Below are 20,969 nucleotides of genomic sequence, written 5' to 3'. Positions count from 1 at the left end.
TCTCAGGGGCCTGAGATCAAGCCCTGAATCAGGCTCTCAGCTCAGCTCAGAGCTTGCTTGTCCCTCTCCTGCTCCTTCCCTCACTCTCTTTCTCTCTCTCATAAATAAAAATAAAATCTTAAAACACACACACACACACACACACACACACACACACACACACACACACAGACCTTCAGAGGCTCCCTGTGGTCTCCACACAAAAAAGTTTCATCTTAGCCTCAAGTACACTGGCATTTGTGATCTGATATCTTCTTAGCTACATTACTTAAGTTTTTTGTTTTGTTTGGTTAATTTTATTTTGTTGTTGTTGCTTTTGTTTACATAAGCTAATATAAGTTACTTTAAGAGGAAAAAAAAAAGAAATGTGTTATTAAGGAGAGGATGATCTCATGAACGCAGGGGTGGAATGAAGCTATACTTCAGAAAGGAACAGGAATCTGGGGTGTCCCGGAAGGTTAGGGAGGCTCTCGGTCTTTCCCCTTTGGCTCAGTGTTTTCCCCCACCTCTCTGCCGAGCACCCTGGTTGGCTCCTGGATGGGTGTAAGGGAAAGGGGTGCAGTCCCAACACCCAAGATAAGTGAGGATTTCTGGACCAATAAACTTGACTTCAGAAAGTTATACTCTATCATATTGTGTCTATGTCATTCATTTTTTTTCTTTTTTCTTAATTTAAAAAAATGTGTTTTTTAAAAGATTTTATTTCTGTATTCATGGAGAGACACAGGCAGAGGGAGAAGCAGGCTCCCTGTGAGGAGCCTGATGCAGGCTTTGATCCCAGGACCCTGGGATCATGACCTGAGCCAAAGGCAGACACTCAGCCACTGAGCCACCCAGGTGTCCCTAAAAAATATTTTTGATGAAAATGTAACAGTAAATTCCCCCCTTTTTTTTTTAAGATTTTATTTATTCATGAGAGAGAGAGTGTGAGGCAGAGACATAGGCAGAGGGAGAAGCAGGCTCCATGCAGGAAGCCCCATGTGGGACTTGATCCCTGGACTCCAGGATCACTCCCTGAGCCGAAGGCAGACACTCAACTGCTGAGCCACCCAGGCATCCCATAGTACATTCTCATTGTAAAAAAAAAAAAAACTTAGAGCAATATGGAAGTACCCAGAAGAAAACTGAGTTATTTTTTCACACAGCTCTCTGCCCCCAGAGCCAGAGGTAAGTACTGTTAGGTATAGATATTCCCACCAGTCTTGATACATTTATATATGCCTATATATTTACACTACAGATATCTAATTTTGTTTGTTTTTTTAAGTAGGCTCCAAAGTGGGGCTTGAATTCATTGACCCTGAGATCAAGACCTGAGCTGAGATCAAGACATCTTACCAACTGAGCCACCCAGTCACTCCTAATTTTTTTCTTAAAGATTTTATTTATTTTTTTATTTATTAATTTATTCAGGAGAGAGGCAGAGAGGGAGAGACAGGCAGAGGGAGAAGCAGGCCCCCCAAAGGGAGCCCGATGTGGGACTCGATCCTGAAACTCCAGGATCATGCCCTGAGCCAAAGGCAGATGCTCAACCACTGAGCCAGCCAATCATCCCTAATTTATTTTATTTTATATTTTATTTATTTATTTTTATTTTTAAAAAAAATTTAAAAGATTTTATTTATTCATGAGAGAGACAGAGAGAAAGAGAGGCAGAGACACAGGCAGAGGGAGAAGCAGGCTCCACACAGGGAGCCTGACGAGGGACTCGATCCTGGGACTCCAGGATCACGCCCTGGGCTGAAGGCAGGCGCCAAACCACTGAGCCACCCAAGGATCCCCTTATTTTTAGTTTTTTATTGAATTTCGATTTGCCAACATATAGTATAACACTCAGTGCTCATCCAAAAATTTTTTTAATATAATGGTACCATATGAATTTTAATCAGCTTACTTTTTTCACTCATATTTTATAGGTTTTAGTGGGAGAAGTCAGTATTTTCCTAAATTTCTTAGAGACTTAGGGCCAGAGAGAGATGGCAGAGGGAACACGGTACCATAGCTTTGGGATTCTATAAATTTTGGTCCATTGTTAGCCAGCATTTCTTCTCAAGTTGCTTAATGTTTATTTTCTTTATATTTTAAATTTTTGCTTATTTATTTAGTAATCTCTACACCCAATGTGGGGATTGAATTCATGACGGTGACATCAAGAGTCACATGCTCTACCGACTAAGCTAGCCAGGCACTCCTATTTACCTTTTTAAAAAATTGTTATAATCTGCCATCCATTACTCTTCAGTTAATTTTTCAAAGGCCTGGGCAACTTCAGTCCTCAGATTTCTTAAGTTTTGAGGATTTTAGATCCTTAAAAATCTCTAAGTTCCCATCATCTGGAAGTCTAAAAGGCCAGAATAACCACTTCTCTCAAGTTCTTAAGCCTATATAACCAGTTCTCTTAGGAGCCCCAAAAGAAAGAACTTTCTTTCCTTCTTTTTAAGATTTTATTAATTTATTTATTTGAGAGAGAGAGCATGGGCAGGGAGAGGGGCAGATGGAGAAGCAGACTCTCTACCAAGCAGGGAGCCAAACACCAGGGCTTGATCCTAAGACCCATGAGAGCAGACTTCGTCTGAGCAAGGAGCCTCATGCAGGGCTCCATCTCATGACCCTGAGATCAGGACCTGAACTGAAATCAAGAGTCAGACGCTCAACCAACTGAGCCAACAAGGCACCACAGACAGCTGGGATTTCTGAAATTGAACCAACACACAGGAAGGGTATTCGGGCAATAACACTGCCTTTCTTCATATTTGGGTCATTCTTGCCTTTCCCAAACATATTAGACCATTTGGAGAATGGTAACAGGGTACAATAGACTGGAAGTTTATAAACAACTGAAATCTACTCTTCACAATTCTGGAGGCTGGAAGCCTAAGGTCAAAGTGCCATCATGGTCGAGATACGGTGAAAGCCCCCTTCCAGGCTGAGACTTGCTGCTGTAGCCTCACTTGGGGGAAGACACTAGAGTGTTCTCTAGGATTTCTTTTATAAAAGCACTAATCCCTTTTGTGAAGGCTTCACCTTCATGACCTAATTACCTCCCAAAGGCTCCACCTCCTATACTCTCACATTGTGGGTGTTGGGATTTCAACATGCAAATTTTCTGAAGACAGGAACATTCAGTCCCTAACACCAAGGTAAAAGTTTTAATGCAACTCAAGCAATGAGCTCTGATTTACCCCTTGTCTTTTTTTTTTTTTAATTTTTTATTTATGATAGTCATACAGAGAGAGAGAGAGAGAGAGAGGCAGAGACATAGGCAGAGGGAGAAGCAGGCTCCATGCACCGGGAGCCTGATGTGGGATTCGATCCCAGGTCTCCAGGATCGTGCCCTGGGCCAAAGGCAGGTGACAAATTGCTGCGCCACCCAGGGATCCCAACCCCTTGTCTTCTTAAATATTTCTCTCTTTTGAATTTAAAAATAAGTCTTGGGGCGCCTGGGTGGCTCAGCGGTTGAGCTTCTGCCTTGGGCTCAGGGCGTGATCCCGAGATCCTAGGATCGAGTCCCAGGTCGGGCTCCCCACAGGGAGCCTGCTTCTCCCTCTGCCTGTGTCTCTGCCTCTCTCTCTCTGTGTGTCTCTCATGAATAAATAAATAAAATCTTAAGAAAAAAATTTTAAAAAAATTAAAAATAAGTCTTATAGGGAGCCTGGCTACTTCATAGGGTGGCAATATTTTAGCCCATACTCTATCGTCAGTTCTGCTGGTCTAGAGACTTGATATATTTATGCCAACCTCAGTCACAGAAGACTGTTACATAAATCAAAATGCCAATTTAGGGATCCCTGGGTGGCGCAGCGGTTTGGCGCCTGCCTTTGGCCCAGGGCGCGATCCTGGAGACCCGGGATCGAATCCCACGTCGGGCTCCCGGTGCATGGAGCCTGCTTCTCCCTCTGCCTGTGTCTCTGCCTCTCTCTCTCTCTCTCTGTGTGTGTGACTATCATAAATAAATAAAGATTTAAAAAAAAAAATGCCAATTTATTACATTTTAGCCATTATTATACTTCTTACTTAGACAGAAACATAATTATGTTAGCTCTACCATTATCTATAGGTACCATATGATTAGGTCAAACTCCTTAGCAATTTAGCCCTGACTGAACTTTGCAGTTGGTTCCTATGTGCCATGTGTATACTTTCTTTTTCTTTTTTTTTTATGTGTGTACTTTCTATATGCTGCTCCCTTTATCTGGAATATCCTTCCTGACTCTTTATCATGCAAAATCCTTATATTAATTGAAGGTCCAGATTAACTATTAGCTTCTCTTAAAGTCTTCTCCTACTAGCCCTGCCCCTATGTCAGGCCATATTCATTGCTCCCAATCCTGAGCTAATATGGCCCTTATCTTAATAGATTATACTTTATCATATATTCATGACTGCCTCTCCCACTGGGTAGTGAACACCTTGAGAACCAGATGTCATTTTATCCATCAAGGTAACCTGGAATATAGCACACTGGCTAAGCACAAGACTTTGGGTAAATGTTGAACAGAATTGGACTTACTCATTTGTATTTTCTGCAATTATTTCTCTCTCTTTCCAAATTCTTATAAAAGTTAATTTTGAAAATGTCAACTTGTCTCAACTGTAATGAGAGGACGGGAGGGAAAGGGAGCAAGTTCATGCTGAGACTGAGAAAATCATATCCTTGGGGGCCAGGGATGGTGACTGGTATGGAAACATAAGTGAGGGACCCCGTAGGGAGGAAAAAACAGCGGGAAGAGCCAGATCAAATGACAAATGTTTCTTTCCACCAGGAAATTTCCTTTTCAGATCTCATCGTTGGTCAAATCTGGAGATTTCCGTATCTTGTCAATGGAGGGCCCCAATCCCCTGTGGGCTCTCTGTGTAGAGTCTCCTCTGTGTTAGTGTGCAAAGGGGCCAAGGTTGGCTTCCTGACCTGGGACCTGTCTCTGGTGGGATAAGAAGAATCAAGAGAAGAGTGTTGGTTCATGGTTGCCTGACACCTTACCGTCCTCATAGCTAATCAAAATGTAAGTGCGATAATGTGGGAAAATGCAATAGAACAGATCTTTTTTTTTCTTCAAAGATTTTATTTATTTTTTCATGAGAGACATAGAGAGGCAGAGATACAGGCAGAAGGGAGCCTGACTTGGGACTTGATCCCAGGTCCCCAGGATCACATCCTAGGCTGAAGGCGGTGCTAAACCATTGAGCCACCAGGGCTGCCCTAGAATAGATCTTGATGGACAAGGAAAAAAGGTGTCTGGAGAAAGAAAAAGCAGCCAGAGGCAGGAATCCGGCCTGACTTTGTCCTAGTGTCTCCTAATCTCATTCCCACAGTGGCTCAAACTGTTCCCCTGCTTCTCTATCTCCCTTCCCCTACTCTAACTCCCAAGTCCCCCACAAACCCTTGAGACTTGCTCCAGAGAGGGAATAGGGAGTTGACTGTGGAGGGCCAGGAGCCCCAGTCTTCTCTTATGATCTGTGTGGTGTTTACTAAGTCCCTAGCCTTGAAGTCATTTGTGGCGCTCTCTGCCTTACTGAAGAAAAATGGATTTTGCTTCAATTCCTGATTCCTGTTTAAATATTTAGTTTAATCAGCCCAGGCCCAAGTGCCTTTTCCATTTCCCCTGGTGCCTGGGAGCCATGCTGACATCAGCATCATAAATAATGCATCTGATCCCAGGAACATGCCACCAGCTGGGAGTCACACCATCCCTCAAGTCTCAGGGTCTGCCCTCTGCTGCAGCTGCTTTGGGAGAAGCTGGATTAAACGGAGAAGTCCATCTTGAACCTGAGGGCTTCTCCTCAAAGCTACTCCTCTGGATGGAGTCACTGTGTCATCCTCATGGCAGCCCAGATCTGAGGGACTATGTGGGGGTGCAAGGGTGTGTGTGTTGGTCAGGAGAGTGGGAGGAGCAGGAAGACGCAAGAACACCTCCACCCCAGAGTGTTCACACTCCACCTTTGAGGTTGCTCCGACCTGGTGGAGAGTCTTCAGGGCCACTTAGAACAGGTCCAACCTAGAGTCTGTGTGAATATAGAGGAGAGGATCAGGACACCAAATATAAGGAGGCAGCTGAGTTCTAGGGCAGAGGAATAAGGTGACTCCATGAAATGCGGGAACCTTCTATTCTCCCTCCACCTCCAGAGTTTTGGCTTGTAACATGGGCTCCACCTTCTATTTCAAGAACACAGTCTAAATTTCACCCCATTATACCCTAAGCCTGGGCGGGGGGCGGGGGGGGGGAGTTCGGGCTTCCAGAGGATGCACACTTTTCTCCTCTTACAGAAAGGAGCCAATGATGGGATTTGGCTGGACAAGTCCTGGGTATCATTTGCCAAAACCTCAAAAAGATTAAACTGCCTCCGGGTACCCTCTTTTTTGGAGCTAGCCCCTCAGCATTCTGATCTGTGCAATTAGATGGGAAGCACTGTGTTAGTCGCCATTAATAATATGGTCCTGGCCTGGCTTTGTAGAAGAAGCTCCTTGGGGCAGCTCTGTAATACTCATGCTTTTTTTCCTCCCAAACTCTGCAGAGATAAAAGGAAACATAAACAGCGATTTATTTATCCAGAAGTTCAAAGTATAGCTTTAAGCCCTTCAACATATTCCGTGCTTTCTGAAATCAAGAGTGCAAATAAACTTCCCTCAGTCTCTTTTAGAAAGGGCAGCTGCTATAAACCTACAGATAGAGATAAAAGGAGCTGATGAAAAGAGCAAACTCTAGTCTCTATCCCTCAGTTTGAGGGGTTCATAAGGCTCCTCTCTACGCCTGGAGTCATCCACTCTGTAGACTATCTAGGGCCAGAGCTCTGCTAATTCATTTTGGGCTGCTTAGATATCTAGAGAGTCAGGACCCAACAAAGGAAAGATGGCTTGCAGTTGGCCTCTGATGACTGGCACCTTGTCAAATTCACTGGTCATCGGTAGCTGTGGTTTGTCACAGTTGAACCCTTCCCTTATTCACTTGGATCCTGGAACCTGTATTCTTCTGGTTTTTCTCCTACCTACCTCACTGCTCACTCAGGCCGCCTCTGTGCCTCTCCTCTTCCTGGTTTACTACATGAGTAGTTCTCAATCTTGACTGTATATTAACATAACCTAAGAGGGGGGTGTCTGAGTGGTTCACTTGATTAAGCATCTTCCTTCAGCTCAGGTCATGATCTCAGGGTCCTGGGATCGAGCCCCATATCAAGCCCCACATTGGGTTCCTTGTTCAGTGAGGAATCTGCTTCTTCCTCTCCCTCTGCCCCTTCCCCTGCTAATTCTGTCTCTCTCTCAAAAAAAAAAAAAAGAATAACCCAAGAGGGGTGTCCAAGTGGCTCAATTGGTTGAGCATCTGACTTCGGCTCAGATTGTGATCCCGGGGTCCTGAGATCCTGAAATCGAGCCCTTAGCTAGGCTTCTTGCTCAGCGGGGAGTCTACTTCTCCTTCTGCCCTTCCTCTGGCTCATGCGCATGTGTGCGCTCTCTCAAATAAAATCTTTTTAAAAAAATAGAATAACCTAAGTTGTTGTTTTTTTTTTTTTTAAACTGGAAATCGGGATCCACTCCACATTAATTAAATCTGGATCCCTGGGGGTGGGGCTTGGTATTGTAGTAGTTCCTCTGGTACAGCCAGGGTACAGCACCTGCTATCAGTGCTGGCTTGCTCCAGGGCTCAGGCTTCTGCTGGCCTCCATCTACAGTCTTTGTCAGCTGATCTGCTCAATCCCCAGCTTCATGGATTGCCTACACAGATTTGCATTTTTAGCCTGGATCTCTGTGCTGAGTTCCCGAGCCCATATCCACTTATCTATAACACCTCCAAACATATCTACAAGCATTTGGAAGTACTAATGTCCATTGGTTTTATCCTCTCATTGCCTACATCCAAACCTTTAGCAAGAACCGTTGGCTCTGCCTTAAAAATGCATCTCCTTTGGGGTACCTGGGTGGCTCAGTTGGTTAAGTGTCTGACTTGATTTCAGCTCAGGTCGTGATCTCAGGGATGTGAGATCCAGCCCCACATTGGGCTCCATAGTTAACAGTGTGTCTAAGATTCTTTCTCTCCCTCTTCTTCTGCCCCTCTCCACCACGATCTCTTGCTCTCTAATAAATAAATAAATCTTAAAGAAAAAAGTATCTTCATTGGCCATGGAAGCTATGATTTTATTTCCAACATTTGTTACCTACTTCCTCCTTAAACTGTTAGCCTTCTTACTAGTCTCCCTGTTTGTATTCCCCAGTCTACTGCATAGCAGCTCAAGTGATTTTTTTTTAAACTTTCAAAAAGCTTTATTTCAGGCCATGCTATTACACAGAGCATCACTTACAACCAAGAAACCTTTTTTAAGATGAAAAAATGTAGTAAGTGGCTCATATCCATGGAATTCACTGTTCTTACCATATGCCCCATTACAAAGATGCAATTCACCTGAAAGAAGAGGTGAATGGCCCATGAAAAGCTGTTCAAGTACTAGAGGTAAAGGGGAAGAACAGCCTACATGATTAGGTGTTGTCTTACTTGGTAAAAAAATTTTTGCTGTCTTTTCTTTTTTCTTTTTTAAAGTAATCCCTATCTCCAACATGGGATAGTGATTTGGTATAAAAATCTTTTTTTTTTTTTAAATTTATGATAGTCACAGAGAGAGAGAGAGAGGGGCGAGCAGAGACAAAGGCAGAGGGAGAAGCAGGCTCCATGCACCGGGAGCCCGACGTGGGATTCGATCCCGGGTCTCCAGGATCGCGCCCTGGGCCAAAGGCAGGCGCCAAACCGCTGCGCCACCCAGGGATCCCGGTATAAAAATTTTTTTAAGTGGCCAGTATATGTTGCCATTTTCCCCATCACAATTACATACGGGTCTCAGAACCACAGATGGAGTTTGACGTGGTCTCTTTCACTATCATACCAATGAAACACAGGAGGAGTTTGGGTTTTTCATCAGCACAAATTTTGGATTGGTGAGGGTCCTGGGTAGCTAAGTCAGTTATGTGTCTGACTCTTGGTTTGGCTCAGGTCATGATCGCCAGGGTCATTCTCTCAGGATTGTGAGATCGAGATCCATCCCTGCATGGAGTCCTGCTCAGCGGGTGGTCTGCTTCCCCTCTTTTCCTCTCTCTCCTTGCCCCTTCCCCTGCTTGTGCTTGCACACATGCACTCTCTCAAATAAAAAAAGAAAAAAAAAATTTTTTTAGAGACACCTGGGTGGCTCAGTGGTTGAGTGTCTGCCTTTGGCTCAGGGCATGATCCTGGAGTTCCAAGATCAAGTCCCACATCGGCCTCCTGCGGGGAGTCTACTTCTCCCCCTCTGCCTATGTCTCTGCCTTCTCTGTGTCTTTCATGAATAAATAAATAAAATCTTAAAATAAATAAATAAATAAAATTTTTAAAATGAAAAAAAATTTTGACAGAGAGAGTGGGTACAAGCAAGGGGAGCAGGAGAGGAAGAAGCAGGTTCCTTGCCAAGCAGGGACCCCCATGCAGGAACCATCCCAGGATCCTGGGATCATGATCTGATTTGAAGGCAGATGCTTAATTGACTGAGCCACCCAGGCATCTCCCCCCAAATAAATTTTAGATTGGTGAGTTTTGAATTCCTACTATCCAAAGGAGACAACAGAGAACACAATCATGCTTTTTTTTTTTTTTTAAGATTTTATTTATTTATTTGAGAGAGAGTGAGAGGAGAGCATTAGTAGGGGGGGGAGCAGCAGAGGGAGGGGGAAAGGCAGGCTCCCAGATGAGAAGAAAGCCTTACGAGGGGCTCTGTCCCAGGACCCTGGGATCATGACCTGAGCTGAAGGCAGATGCTTAACCAACTGAGCCACCCAGGTGCCCCAATCATGGTTTTTGTTGTTGTTGTTGTTTTAAGATTTTATTTATTTATTCATGAGAGAGAGAGAGAGAGGGGCAGAGACATAGGCAGAAGGAGAAGCAGGCTGCATGCAAGGAGCCTAATGTGGGACTTGATCCTGGGACCCCAGGATCACACCCCGAGCCGAAGGCAGACATTCAACCACTGAGCCACCCAGGCATCCCATCATGATTTTTTTTCCATCATTTTTTTTAAAGGATTTGTTTACTGATTTTAGAGTGGGAGAGTGTGAGGAAGGTTGAGGGGCAGGGAGAGGAAAAGGAGAGGGACAAGCAGACTCCTTGGTGAGTGGGGAGCCCGATAGGAGGCTGAATTTCAGTTCCCTGAGATCATAACCTGAGCCAAAATCAAGAGTTTGCCGCTTAACCGACTGGGCCACCCAGATGTCCCGACAATCACGTTCTTTTGAACTGGAAGTCATAACTACCCCTTTCTATCTGTGTTCTTTATGGCCTAAGTAATCTTTTAAAAACACCTAAATCAGATCTCCATCACTCCTGTGTTTAAAAACATCTAGGGGATCCCTGGGTGGCTCAGCAGTTTAGCACCTGCCTTCGGCCCAGGGCGTATCAACTGATTTCTTTACTTCTCATTGTCTGTCTTCCCCACTAGAATACAAGCTCCAAGGGTACAGGTATTTTGTCTGTTTCAGTCACTGGTATATCCTCATTGCCTTCAATAGTGCTTAATACATATTTGTTGAATGAAAGGGCATTTTTGTAGACAAGACTTATATTTTTGGTAGCCTCCACCACACCACCCACTATAGAAGTACGGATTGGGATCAGAGTAGCCAGAGTGCTTTCTGACAAAAGAACCCAATTAAGAGGTTAGTTGGTACAGCACCATATTGGTAATCAATTGCTGCTCCTGGGAATGTGTGACATCCTTCAGGTGTGTTGGTGAAGAAAAAATGTTGGGATGCCTCCACTGGCTCTTAGCTGGGGGTCATAGCAATCGGGGGTTCTTTTAGTACTAAGCCAACCAAGACAGCTAGAAGGAGAGACCAAGATGTGGTCAGCCGAGCTTTGTCTCAAGGGGTTAGACAGGATTAGATGAAGTAGTATTGGATCCCCTTCTTTCTCTGCCCGTCTCTCTTTTCTTCTCTTATTCTGTGTCCCCTAGTCTCTGCATTTAATGTTCGGTGTTTTCTGGCTGAATCTATGTTTACTTAAAGTTGAGTTGTGGATACCATCTGTATTAGTTTCCTAGGACTGCTATAACAAATTACCACAAATTGGGTGGCTTTAAACAACAGAAACATATTTCCACACAATCCTGGAGACCAGAACCCAGAAAACAAGGTGTCTGCGGGGTTGATTCCTTTCAAAGGCTCTAAGGGAGAATCTGTTTCATGTCTCTTCCCCATGATCTGGTGGTTGCTGGCAATCTTTGGCATTCCTTGGCTTCAGGCTGAATAACTCCAGTCTCTGCCTCCACCTTCACATGGTTTTTCCACTCTTCACTCTGTGTCTTCTGTCTCTCATAAGAATACTTGTCATTGGAATTAGGGCCCATTCTAGTCCAGGATGACCTCATCTCCAGATCCTTAACTTTATTTCATCTGAAAATACACTTTATCTAAATAAGATCCGATTCACAAGTTCTAGGTGGTCATATCTATTGGGAAACCACCATTCAACCCATTATACCATCTTAGAGACAAGAAAGTAAGTAGGAAATAGCCAGATTTGCTTTTTCAGACTGTATCCTTCCTTTCCTTTTTCCTTCTTTCTGGCTTTCTGTGTTCCTTCTTCCCAAGTCTGGCTGCTTTTTCAGAGCTGAGAGCAGAACTCTCGAGCTCTGTCTGAGAATTTTGCTCACTGACCCTTGTGAGATGGTCAGCCCTGGGCACTCCCCTTCGTCTTCACTATCTGTCTTGGTCAGTGACTTGTGTGGCTCTCTGCCCATGCCCTGCCTGTTTGCACATTTGGACCTGGACTCTGATCTCCTGAACCTGGACCTGCTAAACCTGTTTTTACCCAAGCTGAAGGACTCAGGGAACCTGCTTCTTCCCCTGGGGCCAGGGTTTGGTTTATTCCTTAGACAAGACAGACTGGGCTGTGTGCAGATGGTGACACAGAAGAAGATATTTCCAGCCCAGATCTCTTTCCTAAGCTCTAGGCCTACTCATCCACCTCTGTCCTAAAGAGGAAACATCTATCTGGATCTTTCCAAAAGCACCTTGAACACAATCCATTTAACACTGAACCTGTCAACTATCCCTCCTCCCCCCAAATTGCCTTCCCTACAGTATTTTATTTGTTTTATTTTTTAACTTTATTTTTTGAGATTTTTATCTTTTAAAGTAATCTCTATACTCAACTTGGGGGTTGAGCTCATAACCCTGAGATCAAATGCCACATTATTCCTCCAACTGAGCCAGCCAGACAGACCCAGTATTTTATAATTTTTTTCATTAATTAATTAATTATTATTATTTATTTATTTATGATAGACAGAGAGAGAGAGAGAGAGAGAGAGGCAGAGACACAGGAGGAGGGAGAAGCAGGCTCCATGCCGGGAACCTGATGCGGGACTTGATCTTGGAACTCCAGGATTTTGCCCTGGGCCGAAGCAGGCGCCAAACCGCTGAGCCACCCAGGGATCCCCTCATTAATTAATTTTTTAAAGCTTATTTTGTGGGCAGACCTGGTGGCTTGGAGGTTTAACGCCACCTTTGGTCCAGGGCATGATCCTGGTGACCCAGGATCAAGTCCCGTATCGGGTTCCCTGCATGGAGCCTGCTTCTCCCTCTCCCTGTGTCTCTGCCCCTCTCTCTGTGTCTGTGTCTCTCATGAATAAATAAATAAAATCTTTAAAAAACAAGTTTACTTTGTTTTTAGTAATCTGTACACTCAATGTGGGGATTGAACTCACAACCTTGAGATTGAGAGTCTTATACTCTTCCTGCTGAGCCAGCCAGGTACTACCTCCCCTACAGTATTTTAAACTCACCACATCATACCTCTCTCTACCCAGTTACTCATAACTTGGTGCTACCTTTTCACTCTGTGCCTCCCCAGAGCCACTGGGTCACATAGCCCCCACCTCCTAAGTCTTTCTCAGATCCTTCTACTTTTTTCCCATCCCACTGCCTCTACTCTAGGTCAGGCCATCATCCCTTTTGCCAGCCTACCAACTGATCTCTTGCCTAGACTCTCTGCCCTGTCTAATCCCCTTTACTGAAGCCTGAGTCATTCCTATAAACAGTTCCTGTAATATCCCTTAGACATTCCCATTGCCCCTTAGAATTCTCTTTCCTAACTCCACGCCCTGTACAGTCCAGCCATCAAATTCATAGCACTAGGCAGGCTAAAGGGGAAGCTCTAAGATCAACTAGTTCAACCTTCCAGGAGTTCATGCTTGTCCCCTTTGTGACTTTTCTGCTACCTGGAAGCAATGTTGTCATCAGAGTAGGAACCTCCTTGTGGAGGCAACCCAAGGGCTGAGCCAGCTCCCCTTTGAGGGCTCGAGAGAACCATGAAATCCTAAATGCACATTTCCAAAAAAGACCTTCTGGGACTGACCCTGAGTTTCATGTTTTCAGCACAGGGACAGATGGAAGGAGAACCTCCCTCACAGGAGAAACTACCAAACTCCTGACTCTGGTTTTCTTTCCCTCAGGGGCTCGCTTGCTTTGATTCTTGCTATTTTACCCTTACCTTTCTCCTAGGATACATTCCTCCACCTTTAAAACCCAGACTTCCTTAGAATAGCTGAGACAGGCTTGCCTCTTTCCAAAAGAATGTTACTAAATAAGTTTGCGAAAGATAAGAAAAAAAAGAGAGAGATGAATCATAGAAAACACAATAAAATATAGTCCTTTATTCAAAACCTGGCATCTACTCTCAGATTAGTTACATTCTATAACCCCATCCCTCACAAAAGTTCCTTTCCTGATATCACAAAGCTTCCAGACCCTTCAGTCAGCTCCGCAGAGCCTGTTCGAAAACTCCATCCTCAGATTATGACAAAAACCAACTCTGTCTCATCTAACGTTTTCCTGAACATCCATTTCTCTTCAGCTAAGTGGTAGGATGCTAGAAACTGACACAAGGAATGTCTTGGGCCTTTAGGAAATCTCTTATCCTGATTCTTTAATCACAATAGCCGTGCCAGGAAATTTTACCCACAGGAGGCTGGATGTGCCCTGGGATTTCTGGCATGGTCTGAGAGACATGTCTTCTTTATTTTTATTTTTAAAGATTTATGTATCATGAGAGAGAGAGAGAGAGAGAGGCAGAGACACAGGCAGAGGGAGAAGCAGGCCCCTATAGGGAGCCCGATGTTGGACTCGATCTCAGGACCCCGGGATCATGCCCTGAGCCGAAGGTAGATGCTTAACCACTGAGCCAGCCAGGCATCCCAATAAATAAAATCTTAAAAAAAAAAAAAAAAAAAAGTACTGCCATATGGGAGGTTAGCAAGTGTTTGGAGATTAAAAGAAACCCTTGGACCAGACAAAGGGTGGAAAAGTCTTAATCTTCAAAGATAGCAAAGGCACCTCCACCTCCATAGGCTGCATGGTTCAGCTCACAACCATGCCATCAACCAGACCTAAACTTCACTCCTACTTTGGCTATTTAGCTTTAAAACCTTGAGCAAGACACTTAACCCCTCTGAGCCTCAAATTCTTCAAAATATGATTACGGACTGACACCTATAGCAAAGGCTTGTGCTAAAAATTTAAATATATAAAGTGTTCATCACATGTCAAGAGCTTCCTACATATTAGGTCCCTTCTCTCTATGCCAGCCATCCTCATCACTAAAGAAGAGATGTTGGGGATTCCTTGCTCATTTACTTAAAAGTAATGGGCACTTTATTTATTTATGATAGGCACACAGTGAGAGAGAGGCAGAGACATAGGCAGAGGGAGAAGCAGGCTCCATGCACCGGGAGCCCAACGTGGGACTCGATCCCGGGTCTCCAGGATCGCACCCTGGGCCAAAGGCAGGTGCTAAACCGCTATGCCACCCAGGGATCCCTGGGCAAACACTTTAAAACTTGTGATGCATTCCTTTGTAATTTATGGTTTCCAGAGGCCTGTTCACTGGAGAAAGGCTTCCTGGTTTAGAGAATTCTAGGCCAGAGGAAAGGGCAGAATTATAATCCCAATACTGCTGGAAGACTCCAGGTGAATTATTCAATCTATTTGTCAGCACAGAAATGGAGAGAGTGATGTCAGATATGTCATAATACGTTTTCTGTGGGATCTCCAGTAAAAGGATTATGGTAACAGCTAGTCAGTGTGCATAACAGAACACTTCTGCTTTTTTCTCTGGGTCAGAAGAGCTGACACAGGTTCACACTGTACACATGGTGTAAAAACCCTTGGGAATCTGAAACTTTATGGAGTTAATAAAAAACAACAGACACCTGTTATTTGCATACTGCTCTATGCTGAATAGTTTATAAAGCATTTTCATATATTGTCACAACTGATCCTTACCCCACCTGTGAAATGGAATTAATGTTCTCATTTTGTACCTGAATAAATTTGGGTGACACACATCATCAAGGTAATTCAGGCAAATGTGCTTTATTTTTTACTTTGCCTCAGCTATATAGAGCATTATTTTTTTCACTTTAATAATTTGTGATCATGGACCATCACATATGCCATCACCATTCAAACACAACACAATCTTCTTTTCTGGGGACACTGCCCATCCCTGCACAGATCCCATACCCAGGGTCACCAACATGTAGCTGTAAATCACCAGAAACTCCACAAACAACTCACAACAGTGAGGGATCATCTTACCCTTGATTATATAATGATGTCTGGAAGTAGTTTGGAATGGATTGGCTTTTTATTTTTTCAATTTAAAACAAATTTTTATCAAGGTTTATTTGAGAGAGCACTTGGAGGAGAGGCAGAGCGACAGGGAGAGAGAATCCCAAGCAGACTCCTCACTGAGCATGGGGGGGGGTGTGTGTGTGTGCCTGGACACCGCCTCCAGATAATGACCTGAGCCAAAATCAAGAGTCAGGTGCTGCTGGCTTTTTAAAAAGTTGTTTGCATTCATTTGGGGGATTGCCAGCTAAGATTCAATTCAATTTGTTTTTTTGCTTGTTTCTGTGAGGGAATGGAGGCTGAGAATGCTGGGATTGCCTAGAGAATTGGCATGGGAAAATAATGATTCAAAAGCATTAGGCACATAACTAGTTAAAAGTCCATCAACAGTAAGGGGACTGAAACCATCTCCCCCTTTGTGGAGAGGGGGTGGGAATGGCGAATAAGTAGGGTCCCTTTCCTAAGGGCCTCTTTTCCTGGCAGGGCGGCACTGGATATAGGGTCTGTCTAGAGGCCAGGCCTCCGCTGGGAGTGGGTTCTGTTCAGCCCAGGTGTGGGGTGAACTTGATAGACCTGTCAATGCAGTTGGGGTGACTTGGGAGGGGGTCAGTGTTTTTGGACTTCTCTCCAGCTAGCACGCTCCCTGGGGAAGCTGGTAGCACCAGGGTCCTCCTGGCCCCAGGGTATGCAGGTTCCATCACCACCATGAGGCAGGCGCTCTGCTGGGCGCACTTATTTGTTTCCAAGTGTTTGCCCTGAGGCAGGCGCCCACGTGCTCAAGGTCTTGCATACAAGGGCTCCCCAGGGACGCAGCAAGGAGGAAGACCTGTCTGCGGGTGGCCAGGTGACAGGGTACGGTGGCTGGGGCTGTGTGGGCTCGGGAGAGCCTGAGCCCCTGCCCCCACCCCAATTCTCCCACCGCTCCAGGTCCGCATTTGCCACTGCAGGCCTCCGCTTCGGCCACGACCCTTGCCCTGGGGTCGCCCACCTCCGGCGAGGGCCCCCAAGCCGCCGCCTCCCCAGGTCCCCGCGGGCCCCGCAGCGACCTCCCCCGGCCCGGCCCGGCCCGGCCCGCTCGGCCCGGCTGGCCCGTCGCTGGGGGCGGGAACCTGCCCCCACCCCGCGGCGTCCCCTCCCCTTCGCTTCCCCCTCCCCTCCCCTCGGTGCCTCCCTCCCCTCCCCCCCGCGGCGAGGCGGCGGCGGCGGCGGCGGCGGCGGCCGAGGCTGAGGCGGCCGAGGCTGAGGCGGCGGCGGCGGCGGCGGCGGCGGCGGCGGCGGCGGCGGCGGCGGCGGCGCGGCGGGCGGGGCTCGGCTCGGGCTCCGCGGGCGGGCGGGCGGACATGGCGGCCAACATGTACCGGGTCGGAGGTAGGAAGGCTCGGCCCGACCCGGCCCGTCTGGGAGCGGGCTCCGGGAGTGGGGGGTCGGGGCGAGTTCACCCTAACCGCCGGGGGCCGCGGGCGCGGGGGGCAGGGGCGCCGGGGCCCGCAGGAGGGGCCGGGGCTCCCCACCCGCGCCACCCGCCCCTCCCCCGGCCGTGGCCCGCCGGGGGCCGGCGCCCACCTTCCCCCTCGCTCGCACCCCCGCTCAGTTTTCTAGGGCCGGCCGGGCCTGTACTTGGGGGTGTGAATTCTCAGCTGCCCCCCTCCGCGACGCCCCCATTGGGTGTCGGCCGTCGAGCCCCCAGTGGGGTGCTCTTTCCCTGCGTGGCTTCCAGGCAGTGGGGGGGTTGGAGAGGATGGGGGGACGCCCCCCCGCTCTACTCCTTCACCCCTTCAGTTGGGAGCGGGGGGTGGGGGCGATGGGGGCTCAGCCAGGCACAGCTGGACAGGCCTGTTGGCGGGGATAGGGCCCTTCACCTCTCCTTCCTCACTCCCCCCTCCCGTTTCTTGCCCAGCCCCCCCAAGATGGGGCGTAGTGGGGCCAGGGCACCGCGGCCAGAGGTGGGGAGTTGAGCTCTGCCCGGACGTTTGCTCTGGTGACTGCCTTCTCAGCCCTCTGCAGAAAAGAGAAATAAGGTCAAACAAACTTTCTCCCTACTCACGACGCCCTCCTCCCTCTTTCTTGGTAGAATAATAATTCAGATAAGTGGCGTGTTTGTGTGTGAGACTTGGTCTTCTCTGCTCATTAGCTGAGCTCCTGATGGATGGTAGTGGGAATGGCCTGGCCAAATGAGGCCACTTTGCAGAAGAGAGACGACGGAAAGAGCCACTAAGATAGACAATAACAATGCAGCCCAGCCTTTCAAATAAACACACAGTGGGAAGTTTCCAGTGAGCCTATTACAGGAGAGGAAAAGCCACACTTGAAAATTTTTATCTTTTTTATTGAAAGCCTGCGGTGATTTTTTTTTTTTATAACAAGACCCCAAATGGATCTGTATTAAATATGGTAAAGAGCATAACAAAATCCTGATAACCATCTCCAGAGAGCTCTGTCTCTCAGAAAGGGAATCCCCTTTCATGCCCCCCCCCCCCCCATCATCCCAGATAGAGCTGTGGAAGTTTGTCAGTGTGCTTCCTCTTACCTATTCTGCTCACCTGATTTTTTTTTTTTTTTTTTAAGTTGGTGATTGAAATGTACTTTGGGCTGCTAAGCTTTTCAAGATGCTCTGAATTTGTCTTAGGTCAATAGTTTTATGTGAGAAGCATACTCCAGGGTAAATTGGATTGGAGGGGAAAGATGTGGAAGCAGTTATAGCATGAAAGACACATGTTTAGTCAGCCCTGACTACTCGGTGATGAGGAGTCTTTTTGTTTATTATTAAAGAAGTGATGTGTGGCATGAAAGGCTCAGAGAGCTTGATAAAACATTAATTGTTAAATGAAAATTTCAGGAAAATAAGGGTCTGTGAATAGTAGGCATGAGAAAATATATTAAGGTTGTATTGCTAAATTTGCTTTTAACCGGGAATGAATTATGTGCTTCATTTTGAATGTGCATTGCCTAATATAGAAAGTCATAGATTGACAAATGTGAACTTTCTGTTGAAAAGATTAAGGTCTTTACTTCCTTTAATTACAGATTATGTCTACTTTGAGAATTCCTCCAGTAACCCGTACCTAATCAGAAGGATAGAAGAACTCAACAAGGTATAAACGCTAAGTGTTCTTGATTCTAATATTAAAAAAAAATTGTTTTCCATTGACGAGTAATTAGGTAAAGGGCATAAGAGGTGATTTTACTTTCAGTCCTGGACTCTTTGAAACTAGAGATTGAAGATTAGAGAGTTATGCAGGATTCTGAATATTCTTTTGCTTTTATAATTACCTATGATATTAAATGTTACTGAATATTTAACATCTGCAGATTTCTGGGATGCCTGGGCTCAGTGGTTGAGCATCTGCCTTTGGCTCGGGGCGTGATCCCAGAGTCCCAGGATCAAGTCCCACATCGTGCTTCCTGCATGGAGCCTGCTTCTCCCTCTGCCTACATCTCTGCCTGTCTGTGTGTCTCTCATGAATAAATAAATAAAATCTTAAAAAAAAAAATCTGCAGATTTCTTCACGTTGCTCAGATCTTCTCGGAGCAGGTCACTCTTGTAACTGTCCCTTTTTATATTTAGAGTCATAATTGTATTTCTTTCAGGGAATTATTTTTTCCTCTTTCAGCTTTAGAAAGAGGAAGCTAGGAAATGTAGTATTGAAGCGAATTTGTAAAATTTTGGACTAGGTCAACTAATAAGAATACAGTTTTGTTATAATGTAAAGTAGCTTCCTACTTTAGGCCTGACAGCAGAAGCTTTGTGACTGTTTGCAATAGGTGAGCTTATTATAATGGTAGCATATGAAAAGCCATAAACTATATGAACCATGGATTACTAATGGTGCTCTGGTTTCCTCCAAACCAACTTTGAAGATTATTTGTTTTACTTATGAGAGTTCATAGTGTTAAAATGTCGGAAGCTGTCTTGCTAATACCTTTCCTCCAAAGTACCTTCTAGAGACTGGGGAAGTTCTGAGTCCCAGGATGTAAGATTTGGTTTAGGGCATTTCTGGTTTATGAACCCTGAGATCTTGGTTTGCTTCTGGAGACATCCCCATGGACCTTACATCTATAAAAATTCTGTTGTAGTTGAGACCACCACCATCAAATGAAGAAAATGACCTCAGGATTAGATCAGTCTGTTGGTGGGAACAGTTGGGGTGTCATTTTGATCTTTTTTTTTTTTTAAAGATTTTATTTCTCCATGACACACACACACACACACACACACACACACACACACACACACAGAAGCAGAGACACAGGCAGAGGAGAAGCAGGCCCATGCAGGGAGCCTGACGCAGGACTTGATCCCCGGTCTCCAGGATCAGGCCCTGTGTTGAAGGCGGCGCTAAACTGCTGAGCCACCTGGGCTGCCCTCATTCTGATCTTCTCTTTTATTTTAGTGATGTGTAAGAGTGTAGGCAACTTGAAACTGTTTATGAGTTTATTTAGAAAATTAATTAGGATACAAAGAGAAGTGTTGGCCTATGAAACATATTCTCTGGCTGCTCCCTATCCCTCTGACCTCCACTCTTACTGCTCTCTGCCTTGTTCATTTAGCTCCAAAGACAGTAGACTCTTTGCTGTTTTCACATACACGTACCTCAGGACCACCCCACCAAGTTGTTTCTAATTCCCTGTACCTTGCTCTACCTTGCTCTTTTCCATATTATTTATCACTTTCAAATATAGTTAATTATTGTGTTTGTTTTCATTGTCTGTTTTCCCGGACTAGAATGTAAGCTCTGTGTGTAGTGATCTTTTCTGTTCACTAATGCATCCCAAGTGCCTTAGAGTAAGAGACTGGCACATAGTTAAGGCATTCAGTAAATATTTATTGAATTAATGAATTTCTCACACGTCTGACGTTAAACAAGAGCCTTAACATAGGGAATAACAGAAGTCACTTCTTTTGGATAGAAAAGGAAAGGATTTTAAGGACATTGAAGTTGGGGACGCCTGGGTGGCTCAGTAGTTGAGTGCTTGCCTTCGTCGCAGGGAGTGTTCCTGGGGTCCTGGGATTGAGTCCCACATTAGGCTCCCAGCATGGAGCCAGCTTCTCCCTCTGCTTGTGTCTCTGCCTCTCTCTCTCTCTCTCTGTGTCTCTCATTAATAAATAAATAAAATATTAAAAAAAAAAAAAGACATTGAAGTTTAAGCCTAAAGGATGAGAAAGAGGTAGCCATGGGAGAGATGCCACACTAGCGTTCCACATAAAGGCCCTGAGGGATCAGAGGTCAAGCTGGCAAAATGGGGAAAGTTAACATGATGGAAAATCCAAATAATGAATTTAAGAACACCTTTATACTCTAATTGATAAACCAGGATAAGAAAGGACATTAACCTC

General features: G+C 45.5%; 1 protein-coding gene across 11 annotated transcripts in view; it reads left to right on the top strand.

Moving 5' to 3' along the window:
* The window catches only part of MTA3 (metastasis associated 1 family member 3), a 219,958-nt gene that overhangs the window by 29,689 nt on the left and 169,300 nt on the right, over positions 1 to 20,969 (top strand). For 6 of the 11 annotated variants that reach the window (XR_012004442.1, XM_072770363.1, XM_072770368.1 and 3 more), the window contains exon 2: positions 18,659 to 18,726. Coding sequence is in view for 8 of the 11 variants with exons in the window: in XM_072770363.1 (XP_072626464.1) it covers positions 18,659 to 18,726 (68 nt within the window). In the remaining 3 variants the exon portion in view is untranslated. Of the gene's footprint in view, positions 1 to 16,496; positions 16,562 to 16,910; positions 17,003 to 17,458; positions 17,653 to 18,658; positions 18,727 to 20,969 lie in introns of those variants that run through there. The other 5 variants (XM_072770370.1, XM_072770367.1, XM_072770366.1 and 2 more) reach the window with 3 other exon arrangements.

This window comes from Canis lupus, chromosome 12 (genome assembly GCF_048164855.1).
Source record: "Canis lupus baileyi chromosome 12, mCanLup2.hap1, whole genome shotgun sequence".
Lineage (NCBI taxonomy): Eukaryota > Metazoa > Chordata > Mammalia > Carnivora > Canidae > Canis > Canis lupus.
The sequence above is the reverse complement of the archived record's forward strand: the minus strand, read 5'-3'. Positions and strand labels throughout refer to the sequence as shown.